The sequence below is a fragment of the Poromitra crassiceps genome (assembly GCF_964638095.1).
Source record: "Poromitra crassiceps genome assembly, chromosome: 3".
Lineage (NCBI taxonomy): Eukaryota > Metazoa > Chordata > Actinopteri > Beryciformes > Melamphaidae > Poromitra > Poromitra crassiceps.
Genome location: NC_139625.1, coordinates 12,625,618 through 12,639,705, shown reverse-complemented (window position 1 = coordinate 12,639,705; position 14,088 = coordinate 12,625,618). Strand labels below are relative to the sequence as shown.

General features: G+C 43.3%; 1 protein-coding gene across 1 annotated transcript; it reads right to left on the bottom strand.

The window, feature by feature from the left end:
- Positions 1 to 3,225: 3,225 nt before the first annotated feature.
- On the bottom strand, positions 3,226 to 4,881 carry LOC310772970 (tripartite motif-containing protein 16-like; the record flags this gene model as incomplete). Its single annotated transcript, XM_083632921.1, has 1 exon — positions 3,226 to 4,881. One exon carries the CDS (start codon positions 4,879 to 4,881, stop codon positions 3,226 to 3,228), a length of 1,656 nt encoding a protein of 551 aa, XP_083489047.1.
- Between the last annotated feature and the right edge of the window lie 9,207 nt (positions 4,882 to 14,088).

Below are 14,088 nucleotides of genomic sequence, written 5' to 3'. Positions count from 1 at the left end.
ACTCTGGTGAGTTACTGGCTTTCTCCTTTGTAGGGCAGAATTGTGTCTCACTGGAATGGCTCTGGCACACCGACCTGAATGGAATGGAACCATCACTAATGTTATTAGTTACAGCTGTGTTTACCCTGCTATGACACATCCAAATGGCTGCTGTGAAAAGTGTCCATTGGCAGTGAAATGCTGCTAGCGATGCTTCCAAAACATCCTCACCTCCGCTCCATCACATCAGCATTGGGCAACATCTGACTGGCTGATATACAATTTGCATTGAAAGGATATTGGCTTAGCGCTTACTTACCACAAGGGTTGCCTTTCAGCTAACCCCCCAAATCCTTCACTCCAGGTGTAATTGACGTAAACACAGGCTTTCAGCGCACCCGTCAGCAGCGTTAAAGAGCCACTGCCTGCACAGCAGTGTTGCAAAGCGTGTCTTCTGGAAAGTCTCCGCTGTATGAGCTGTTCTGGACCGTTGAGCCTTATTCTCTGGAGAGGGATCTCTCCTCCTGATGGAGACAAATGGGTCTGGCCAGATTCCCCGTCCCCAGCTGAGGAAACAGAGTAGCTGGCCCGGGCCCAGGGGAGCCGAGAGGGAGAGACGCTCCAGGGAAAGGGAGATTTGCCGACCGAGCGGACGTGCTGCTGATTTGAAATTAATCCTCCCCGGTACTGATGGCTCCACGGGGAATATCAGGAGAAGATAATCTATCGTAATATAATAGTCTGGTTCATCTCTGTCATCTGGGAGCTATGCGCAACTCCAGGACCGATTTTAAGGTCACAGGACCACCGTCTCGAGAAGATCCACCCTGAGAACCATGAAACCAATTTATGACGTTATCAGGAAAAGCTGCTCATGAGATCTGTCAGCGGTGCTCAATGATTCTCGATGGGGACAGCCAAAATGACAGTATGCATGCAAAGTATCCAGGCATACACGCTTCAGAAACAGGTGTCCTCCGCCAAACAGTATTGCACTCCATGGAATTTTAGCTTATTATTCCCTCGCATAGCTTCCTCATGGTAGCCCCCTTCCCAATCTTGGTGTAGTGGAAATGCCAGACAAGGGAGTCATTTACAACGGATTCAGCGCTCCCTTGACTGGAATGACCTCCCCATATGGTAGCATCTACAATACACATGGTCGTGTGTGTGTGTGTGTGTGTGTGTGTGTGTGTGTGTGTGTGTGTGTGTGTGTGTGTGTGTGTGTGTGTGCGTGTGTGCGCGTACGTGTGTGTGTGTGCGTGCGTGTGTGTGTGTGTTGTGCAGCCATATGTTTAGGGTTTGATTGACACCAGTATTTTTGAATTGAAGCTGTTGATAGCCGATTCTCCGATCTTTAGATCTGTCTATTTAGAATTGTCTGTCTTTGGACAGATATTATCAACACGTTAGCGTGCAAGATGCCATCACAAATCTTTACAGGAGTGTTACAGGTATAGTTGAGAAAGTCATGGGTGTCACGGCTGCTGGTCTCTTTTTCCTTTCGTACTCAGTTACATGAAACATTCTGATAGAGGCTTAGCTCTCATAATGTGTCAGGACTGAACAAAACGTTTTCACACATTTGATGCGATTCCCGGACGTCACCTGGAAGTGATCAAATTAATTTGTCCTATACATGTACTTTTCTAGGCTTTTCAGGCCTGCAGAATGAACTGTTTATTGCGAAAGTCTGCAAAGTCAATATAGCTTCTAAATAGCAACAAAAGATTCAGAAGTTGGAGGTTGCAAGCTTAGTCCTCCATGACAAAACTGTTTCAGTGAGGAAAGTTACAAGGGTAGAGATTGATTGGCAAATGTTATCCATCCACACTGTCCTTCAGTCTTTCCATCTAAACATCTAACAACATCTAAACCAGTTCCATTAACAACAGGATTGTCCTTTCTTTCATCTTCACTATGTTTCTTCTTTGATAACATTGCTGCTTCATTTGATTTTGATTCCACATCTGCTCTAAACATGAAGACTGCACTTTGTTATGGTTTGGGGGGGATCAGTTACAGTATATTGTCATAGTTTCACATTTTCTCTAGCTGCTTTGATACACTTCCCGGAATGAATACAGAAGAAATACATTATTCATTCTCTCATTTATTCGATCTTTGCAACATCACACATCAAATCACTAAAACCTGCATATTCCTTCCTACACTTCATCCACACAATCAATCTGTTAAAGTAGCAATGCAAGCAATGTGGAGGAAAACAATTAATCCTCTCTCTATTGATTACAATATATAATAATAATAATAATAATAATAATAAAGGTAATAATAATAATAATAATAATAATACTGACTGATATAGCCTAACACAAACGTGATTCAACCTATATCCAGTTCATGAAATATTGTTCCATTATTTGTCCTTTGCTGCACAGGAAGTGATGTTTTTTTCACAGGAAGTGACTCTGAAACTGTCAAGGTAAATAAATAACATCTAAACATTCTTGTCTGAACACAAGAAAACAAAAAACGTCTATGTTGCTATGTTACAATTTCGGCTCCAAAATTGTAAAATGCTAACGTTTTAGGTTTAGGGTTAGGGTCTGGAGAGAGGTTAGGTTTAGGGTTATAGGGTCTGGGGAGAGGTTAGGTTTAGGGTTAGGGTCTGGGAGAGGTTAGAGGGGTCCGTGGGGTCGGAGACCCCCGAAAGAAACGTTATACCATTTTACAATTTTGCAGCCGAAATTGTAACATAGCAACGTTGGTCCAAAACGTTCTTATTTAAAAAATTTTTTTAGATTGGGCTGAGTGAAATGCAGTGACGCTGAGTGACAAAGATGGAGAATTTTTTCACACATTGCTGCTTTAATAACTCCTGTTTACTTGCGCTTACATACATGTAGTCTCTCCCCAGACTCAAATATTACGTTGAATGACGTTGATGCGTGACGCTGCGCTCCGCATAAATGAGTCTGTAACACTTCACAGCCACTGCTGGTTTTTGAAGGCGGGTTGAAATTGAATGAGTAACAGGTCGTAGCACCGATGAGAGAGCGGTTCGAAAAATGGGCTGCGCCTCCCGTGTTGTCTGATCGCAAAGTTGTTACTGATTGGGGAGGACTGAATCCATCACTGGCATATCACTGGCCAACTGAACGGTTCCCTCCCATAACCAGCCGGTTGAGGGAAAGTGTCCCAGACCCAGAGAGAGATCTGCAGCAGCATGCAGTAACGTAGTGTATCAGCGTAAGAAGAACTCTCATGGGTCTGGCGTTGAGACTAACATACATGTAACTCAGCAGTGGCTGAAGGTCCAAGCCAAAGTCCAGCATAGAGGGGCTGAGTGAATGTGGTCTGGACTCTGTGGAGGAGACTCATGGTTTCAGAGACGCTGTAGAAGGACAGAATGCCTGCACTGTGATCCAGGTACACTCCTACTCTGGAGGGCCGAGGACCCAGGATGGGAGTTTTGATGCTGTTATGTCTGAACTCATTGTTGTAATAACCTAATGCCCAAGACTTTGCATTGTTTCCAAATCCAGATGTCCTAGTCCCTGTTCTGCTAATATCCTTATATGAGACTGCTGAAACGCCCTTACCCCTCCACTCCACCTCCCAGTAACAACGTCCAGTCAGACCCTGTCTACTCAGGACCTGACGCCATTCAGCGAATCTGTCTGGGTGACTAGAATACGATTGTGCTTGTATCATGCATGTTGCTTTTCTGTTCCCATCAGATAATGACAGCCGTGCGTTTGCTGTGTTTGGATCCAGTGTGATCTGACGTTTATATTGTAAGAAGTCAGCTCTGGTCTTGGGCTCTGGTTGTGGCAGTAGAACATCCACTTCACTCACTGTCAGTGAGATCTTAGGCCATTCCTGTGTAAGAATGGCCTGTAGTTTATCTCTGGCCTCTGACACAGCTGCAGTCACATGCTCAAAGTAGCACAGAGGACGGGTACCGATCCTGGGTGAGTCTGTAGATTGACTGAGACGTGCCAGCGAGGGGTAACTGTGTAGAAAGTGGATGTGATCCTCTGTGTGTGAGAGCTGCTCCAGCTCAGCCTCTTTCCTCCTCAGCTCAGAGAGCTCCTGCTTCAGTTTCTCCTGACGTTCTTCAGCCTGACTTGCTTCCACTTTCTGCTGGGATCTGATCTGCTGCTTCACCTCGGAGCATCTCTTCTTAATGAGACAGACCAGCTCAGTGAAGGTCTTCTCACTGTCCTCCACTGCTTTATCAGCAGAGCGATTGATAGCCTCTACCTCCTGTTGAACCACCTTCACATCGTTCTCTCTGTTCTGCATTCTCTGCTGGATTTTTTGCCAACTCTCCCCGAGCTCTTTCTGCCTCTCGACCCTTTCTGCTGCAGCTGAGACTGTGTCGTGCATTTTATGTTCATCCATGGAGCAGAGATAACAGATACACTGCTGATCAGTACGGCAGAAAACCTTCATTACCTCGTCATGAAGAGAGCAGATGTTCTCCTGAAGCTTCACTGTGGCTTCCACCAGCTCGTGTTTCTTTAGTGGAGCTACATCATAGTGAGGCTGGAGGTGCTGCTCACAGTAAGAGGCCAGACACACCAGACAGGACTTGAGGGCTTTCAGCTTTCTCCCGGTGCAGACATCACAGGGCACGTCTCCAGCTCCGGCATAGCAGCGATCAGGTGGAGCAGCTTGGAGACCAGTCTTCCTCAGGTCCTCCACCAACTCTGCTAACATGGTACTTTTCACCAGGACAGGCCTCGGTGTGAAGGTCTGTCTGCACTGGGGGCAGCTGTGGATTTTCTTCTGACCCTCTGCATCCCAGTGGCTTTTAATACAGCTCATGCAGTAGCTGTGCCCACACTGAATAGTCACCGGATCCTTCAGTAGATCCAAACAGATCGAACAGCAGAGTTTTGCCCCGTCCAGCTGAATTCCATGCTGCTCCATTTCACTTCTCAGTGCAGTGAATGTCAAATAGTTTCACATTCTCTCAACTGAAAAAAGTGGCCTGACCAGCAATAAACACCCTGTGTTATAAACCATGTATGACATCACTGATGACATCACAGTTGCCCAAGTGACATCACTGATGACATCACAATTGCCTGAGCGATACTGATGACATCACTGGTGACATCACAATTGCTCAAGTGACATCACTGGTGACATCACAACTGCTCTACCACAGGGAGTTTTGGGTGTGGGACAGTAGGGAAACAGTGGATGGATGAATCCAGAGGGAGGTGGTAATGCAACATAAAGGATGCCAACTGCCATAAAAGACCACAGAAGAAGAAGAAGAAGCCTACCAGTTGACCGTGTCTGCGGGTGGGGGGAGGCAGTAATGCAACATAAAGGATGCCACCTGCCGTAAAACACCACAGAAGAAGAAGACAGCTTCGTTCACAGCACAGCCCTTCAATCACACTGTGTGGGCAGAGCCTCTTCCCGCACATCACCTGCCAATCAAAGTGTGGGCGGAGCCTCTTAACAAACAACAACTGTCAATCAAACAGTGTGGGCAGAGTCTCTATCACCACGTGGAACTACGAGACCAGAAGTCGTGTACACGGCATGCTTGACATTCAAGTGGTCGCGCACGTCGTGAACATGCATGCGCACTTGACTAGAAGTCACCGAGGCTAACAATTGAGCTAACGCTAGCTAGCGTGCAGAATGCAAACACATACAGTAATGACAGAGGAACAAATATGACACTGTTGGGAATATCAACAGGTTCCTCAGACATATTATAAAATGATTATGAAAAGCTCTATGAGGCTAACAAGTTTCCATCAACTATAGAGGGGATTTAGAAGTGGGAATAGAGCTCAACAGTCACGTGACTTTCACGTGAAGTAAGTTCCCCATTGATTTTCTCCATAGACATTTCGAAAGGCAGAACCAAGCCGACCCGACTCAGATTTTCGATGTGGATTAATTAATGTGGATGCTTTTATCGTCACTGTGCGTTCTCTACAAAGAGCGGTACAGCCTTCGCTTCCTATAGCGCTACGATAGTGACCGGTACAGCTGCCTACTCCCATTCAGTCACCCAAAATACACATTGCAACAGAGCCACAAACACTCACATGTAGGCTACATGTTGTGACTCGTGTTCTCACCACATGATGAAATAATAATCCATAGTTACTGTGACTCGTGTTCTCACCACACGATGAAATAATAATCCATAGTTACTGTGACTCGTGTTCTCACCACACGATGAAATAATAATCCATAGTTACTGTGACTCGTGTTCTCACCACATGATGAAATAATAATCCATAGTTACTGTGACTCGTGTTCTCACCACACGATGAAATAATAATCCATAGTTACTGTGACTCGTGTTCTCACCACACGATGAAATAATAATCCATAGTTACTGTGACTCGTGTTCTCACCACACCATGAAATAATAATCCATAGTTACTGTGACTCGTGTTCTCACCACACGATGAAATAATAATCCATAGTTACTGTGACTCGTGTTCTCACCACACCATGAAATAATAATCCATAGTTACTGTGACTCGTGTTCTCACCACACGATGAAATAATAATCCATAGTTACTGTGACTCGTGTTCTCACCACACCATGAAATAATAATCCATAGTTACTGTGACTCGTGTTCTCACCACACGATGAAATAATAATCCATAGTTACTGTGACTCGTGTTCTCACCACACGATGAAATAATAATCCATAGTTACTGTGACTCGTGTTCTCACCACACGATGAAATAATAATCCATAGTTACTGTGACTCGTGTTCTCACCACACGATGAAATAATAATCCATAGTTACTGTGACTCGTGTTCTCACCACACCATGAAATAATAATCCATAGTTACTGTGACTCGTGTTCTCACCACACGATGAAATAATAATCCATAGTTACTGTGACTCGTGTTCTCACCACACGATGAAATAATAATCCATAGTTACTGTGACTCGTGTTCTCACCACACGATGAAATAATAATCCATAGTTACTGTGACTCGTGTTCTCACCACACCATGAAATAATAATCCATAGTTACTGTGACTCGTGTTCTCACCACACGATGAAATAATAATCCATAGTTACTGTGACTCGTGTTCTCACCACACCATGAAATAATAATCCATAGTTACTGTGACTCGTGTTCTCACCACACGATGAAATAATAATCCATAGTTACTGTGACTCGTGTTCTCACCACACGATGAAATAATAATCCATAGTTACTGTGACTCGTGTTCTCACCACACGATGAAATAATAATCCATAGTTACTGTGACTCGTGTTCTCACCACACGATGAAATAATAATCCATAGTTACTGTGACTCGTGTTCTCACCACACGATGAAATAATAATCCATAGTTACTGTGACTCGTGTTCTCACCACACGATGAAATAATAATCCATAGTTACTGTGACTCGTGTTCTCACCACACGATGAAATAATAATCCATAGTTACTGTGACTCGTGTTCTCACCACACGATGAAATAATAATCCATAGTTACTGTGACTCGTGTTCTCACCACATGATGAAATAATAATCCATAGTTACTGTGACTCGTGTTCTCACCACATGATGAAATAATAATCCATAGTTACTGTGACTCGTGTTCTCACCACACGATGAAATAATAATCCATAGTTACTGTGACTCGTGTTCTCACCACATGATGAAATAATAATCCATAGTTACTGTGACTCGTGTTCTCACCACACCATGAAATAATAATCCATAGTTACTGTGACTCGTGTTCTCACCACACGATGAAATAATAATCCATAGTTACTGTGACTCGTGTTCTCACCACACGATGAAATAATAATCCATAGTTACTGTGACTCGTGTTCTCACCACACGATGAAATAATAATCCATAGTTACTGTGACTCGTGTTCTCACCACACGATGAAATAATAATCCATAGTTACTGTGACTCGTGTTCTCACCACACGATGAAATAATAATCCATAGTTACTGTGACTCGTGTTCTCACCACACGATGAAATAATAATCCATAGTTACTGTGACTCGTGTTCTCACCACACGATGAAATAATAATCCATAGTTACTGTGACTCGTGTTCTCACCACACGATGAAATAATAATCCATAGTTACTGTGACTCGTGTTCTCACCACATGATGAAATAATAATCCATAGTTACTGTGACTCGTGTTCTCACCACATGATGAAATAATAATCCATAGTTACTGTGACTCGTGTTCTCACCACACGATGAAATAATAATCCATAGTTACTGTGACTCGTGTTCTCACCACATGATGAAATAATAATCCATAGTTACTGTGACTCGTGTTCTCACCACACGATGAAATAATAATCCATAGTTACTGTGACTCGTGTTCTCACCACACGATGAAATAATAATCCATAGTTACTGTGACTCGTGTTCTCACCACACGATGAAATAATAATCCATAGTTACTGTGACTCGTGTTCTCACCACACGATGAAATAATAATCCATAGTTACTGTGACTCGTGTTCTCACCACACGATGAAATAATAATCCATAGTTACTGTGACTCGTGTTCTCACCACATGATGAAATAATAATCCATAGTTACTGTGACTCGTGTTCTCACCACACCATGAAATAATAATCCATAGTTACTGTGACTCGTGTTCTCACCACACCATGAAATAATAATCCATAGTTACTGTGACTCGTGTTCTCACCACACCATGAAATAATAATCCATAGTTACTGTGACTCGTGTTCTCACCACACCATGAAATAATAATCCATAGTTACTGTGACTCGTGTTCTCACCACATGATGAAATAATAATCCATAGTTACTGTGACTCGTGTTCTCACCACACGATGAAATAATAATCCATAGTTACTGTGACTCGTGTTCTCACCACACGATGAAATAATAATCCATAGTTACTGTGACTCGTGTTCTCACCACACCTTGAAATAATAATCCATAGTTACTGTGACTCGTGTTCTCACCACACGATGAAATAATAATCCATAGTTACTGTGACTCGTGTTCTCACCACACGATGAAATAATAATCCATAGTTACTGTGACTCGTGTTCTCACCACACGATGAAATAATAATCCATAGTTACTGTGACTCGTGTTCTCACCACACGATGAAATAATAATCCATAGTTACTGTGACTCGTGTTCTCACCACACGATGAAATAATAATCCATAGTTACTGTGACTCGTGTTCTCACCACACGATGAAATAATAATCCATAGTTACTGTGACTCGTGTTCTCACCACACGATGAAATAATAATCCATAGTTACTGTGACTCGTGTTCTCACCACACGATGAAATAATAATCCATAGTTACTGTGACTCGTGTTCTCACCACATGATGAAATAATAATCCATAGTTACTGTGACTCGTGTTCTCACCACATGATGAAATAATAATCCATAGTTACTGTGACTCGTGTTCTCACCACATGATGAAATAATAATCCATAGTTACTGTGACTCGTGTTCTCACCACACGATGAAATAATAATCCATAGTTACTGTGACTCGTGTTCTCACCACATGATGAAATAATAATCCATAGTTACTGTGACTCGTGTTCTCACCACACGATGAAATAATAATCCATAGTTACTGTGACTCGTGTTCTCACCACACGATGAAATAATAATCCATAGTTACTGTGACTCGTGTTCTCACCACACGATGAAATAATAATCCATAGTTACTGTGACTCGTGTTCTCACCACACGATGAAATAATAATCCATAGTTACTGTGACTCGTGTTCTCACCACACGATGAAATAATAATCCATAGTTACTGTGACTCGTGTTCTCACCACATGATGAAATAATAATCCATAGTTACTGTGACTCGTGTTCTCACCACACCATGAAATAATAATCCATAGTTACTGTGACTCGTGTTCTCACCACACCATGAAATAATAATCCATAGTTACTGTGACTCGTGTTCTCACCACACCATGAAATAATAATCCATAGTTACTGTGACTCGTGTTCTCACCACACCATGAAATAATAATCCATAGTTACTGTGACTCGTGTTCTCACCACATGATGAAATAATAATCCATAGTTACTGTGACTCGTGTTCTCACCACACGATGAAATAATAATCCATAGTTACTGTGACTCGTGTTCTCACCACACCATGAAATAATAATCCATAGTTACTGTGACTCGTGTTCTCACCACACGATGAAATAATAATCCATAGTTACTGTGACTCGTGTTCTCACCACACGATGAAATAATAATCCATAGTTACTGTGACTCGTGTTCTCACCACACGATGAAATAATAATCCATAGTTACTGTGACTCGTGTTCTCACCACACCATGAAATAATAATCCATAGTTACTGTGACTCGTGTTCTCACCACACGATGAAATAATAATCCATAGTTACTGTGACTCGTGTTCTCACCACACGATGAAATAATAATCCATAGTTACTGTGACTCGTGTACTCACCACATGATGAAATAATAATCCATAGTTACTGTGACTTGTGTACTCACCACACAATGAAATAATAATCCATAGTTACTGTGACTCGTGTACTCACCACACGATGAAATAATAATCCATAGTTACTGTGACTCGTGTTCTCACCACACGATGAAATAATAATCCATAGTTACTGTGACTCGTGTTCTCACCACACGATGAAATAATAATCCATAGTTACTGTGACTCGTGTTCTCACCACACGATGAAATAATAATCCATAGTTACTGTGACTCGTGTTCTCACCACATGATGAAATAATAATCCATAGTTACTGTGACTCGTGTTCTCACCACACGATGAAATAATAATCCATAGTTACTGTGACTCGTGTTCTCACCACACCATGAAATAATAATCCATAGTTACTGTGACTCGTGTTCTCACCACATGATGAAATAATAATCCATAGTTACTGTGACTCGTGTTCTCACCACACCATGAAATAATAATCCATAGTTACTGTGACTCGTGTTCTCACCACACCATGAAATAATAATCCATAGTTACTGTGACTCGTGTTCTCACCACACGATGAAATAATAATCCATAGTTACTGTGACTCGTGTTCTCACCACATGATGAAATAATAATCCATAGTTACTGTGACTCGTGTTCTCACCACACCATGAAATAATAATCCATAGTTACTGTGACTCGTGTTCTCACCACATGATGAAATAATAATCCATAGTTACTGTGACTCGTGTTCTCACCACACCATGAAATAATAATCCATAGTTACTGTGACTCGTGTTCTCACCACACCATGAAATAATAATCCATAGTTACTGTGACTCGTGTTCTCACCACATGATGAAATAATAATCCATAGTTACTGGAAACGTAAGTAAATCCCCACACTGAGATCAAACAAAGATGAACTAAATTAAGCAAGAATAACTGAACTCATTTGTTGGCCTATCCCTTTAAAGAGGCAGTGTGTGTTTAGCTTTCGTTTACAATATGAAGTCAATGAGTGTGTGTGTGTGTGTGTGTGTGTGTGTGTGTGTGTGTGTGTGTGTGTGCACGCACACGTGTGTGAGAGTGTGTTTGTGTGTGTGCGTGTGTCTGTGTGTGTGTGTGTGTGTGTGTGTGCGCGCGTGTGTGTGCACGTGTGTGTGTGTGTGTGTGTGTGTGTGTGTGTGTGTGTGTGTGAATTAACAATGAAACCAGCTCCCCAACACCTGGCAGCAAGTTACAGGGCATGTGAGCATGTGACCTGCTAGCCCCTCCTCATCAGGTGGCGCTGGGTTAGTGGCTGCTCTGTGGTGACAGGCAGGCTGCAGGCAGACGTCTGGACGCTCCGAGCACAGCTGCAACACAGCGGGTGTGTGTGTGTGTGTGTGTGTGTGTTGGGGGGGGGGAGCGTCCTCTGCAGCCAGGTGCCGAGACAATACAATAAAAAAGGAGAAAAGGGGACTCCCATCGAATTGTGGAACTGACCTACAAACCTGTCACCAAGCGAACGAAACTAACGTGATGTGATGAAGCAAAATGGCTGCCAGGAGCTTCCCCTGATAGGCTATAGTGATCAACTCTGATTGAGTTTTCATGGCCTCACCGATGAGTAAGCCATTTCTTCTTTGTAGATATCGTTATGAAATGCATTTGTTCTCTCATCTGACTGTATAAGGCTGCCCTGGGATTTTTACTTCAAGAGTACAATAGAAGATAACGGTATACAGTAACTGGCCCAGCACACTGAAATTTGTATGCACGTACTCAGCCAATCAGGATGCTCTATGGCAGTGATACTCAACTTGCGGCCCGCGGGCCACATGCGCCCGCGGGCGCCCCCTGTGTGGCCCGCGATGGGATTGCAAAAAAAAGAAAAACAGTGCACCTGAACGCAACATACAAGATACCCGCTGAATAAGTGTCCAAATGTTCATGTCATTCCGGCCAATACTCCACTTCTGTTATAGCATTTCAGTCTGGAATATGGAATATCTTTCGATAATCTATGATTTAGCTGCTAAATTGTCAAATACTGCCCTCTGCTCGCTACCCAGGCACTTATGTATGTAGCCTACTTAACCTAACTAACTTAACTAACTATCCGGTGTGCACAACATTGTCAGACTAAACTCCGGCTGACACCCCAAAAACCTACAATCAGCTACAGAAAAATGTATATTGTTTGTTTATTAACTGGCCCCTGGCCTTCTATCATTTCACGAAAGTGGCCCCCGGGCAAAGCAAGTTGAGTATCCCTGCTCTATGGGGATTGGGCCCTATAAAAAGCGCCCAATCTCACTCACCGCATCCACCAAATTCTTCAGCAACTCGTGGAGTCGCAGGGCGAACTACTAAGGGGCTGTGCCTGTGAACATAGAACTAGAGTTAAAATATGTAACTATTGTTCTATTTGACACAGGCTCATCCCGTAGGGCAGGGCGTAATGCTTTAAGGGCTTAAAGCAGCTATGAGCAATATTTTCGATTGTTATTAAACAGTATAATTACAATATTGATGCATCACATCTTACCTATAATAGTAGCTGAGACCAAAGCCGTGTGAATCGGAGATTGCTCTCTTGTTGATTATAGAGTCTGTGTCTGTCTACTAACCTCGCGTCACCAGGCTCTCTCTCTCTATCTGTCTACCGGCGGGCCGGATAAACCCGGAAGTGAAACGAAACGGTTTACGGCAGCTGCCTGCCTTCCGCCGTTTCGCTCTGCCTAGCAACAGACCATAAACACGGAGAACGCCATGCAGGGGCTTGCTACTCTCGCAAACATCTCTCGTTATATTCTAACAGTTTGTTTGGAAGTTATTTTATTATTTTGTGGTTATGGCCGAAGTGGCTGCCGCAAACCGTTTCATTTCACTTCCTGATCTGCCCCGGGCACAGACAGAGACAACACTGGCCGATTCACTCTGGGTTCAAGCGAGACTACTCTGCGTTGGTCTCGTCTTAGAGGTAAGATGTGATGCATCGATATTAAATTTAGACTGTTTAATAACAATCGAAAATCTTGCTCGTAGCTGCTTTAATCCTTTAATGCTTTAATGCTAACACACAAACACAAACAACATGCTGTGTCGTACCCCAGATTGACTGTAAGAATGCAAGAGGTCCGCCAGATATGAGAGTCAAACCAGAGAAAGACCCAGACACATCCAACAGACAGAACGTGTTGTATGGATGGACAGAGCATCGGCCAGGACGCCACCGTCTCCTCCACAGCGTTGCCACATAAGCTCAGGGGAATGTGGACGTAGGAGGCGTTTTGGAAATGAGCTCAGCGCTGTCTGTGTCTGACCATGGGAAGAGCCCTGCAGCCGATGCACTCCGGCGAGTCATCAGCGGCATGTTCCGGGCGGAGGGACTCGAAACACGCCACACAATGTCCAGCGTTGTTTGGTCTTGGCAATGCCATCCTAGGCAAACTAGTTCGCCAGGTGCTGAAGAAAAAGTGGATGTGGTGCGTGAGAATGGATGCCTTTTATAGGGCACAGTCCTATAGAGTATACGTTCATCCTGTTTGGCTTAGAATGTGCATGCACATTTCAGGGTGCAGCGGCACTCATGAGTGGCTAAAGCAATAAGCCCTGCTAAGGGGCGGAGCCTGTGTGAAATAGAACACATTACATGTGTTAGCCAATGGAAAAGTAG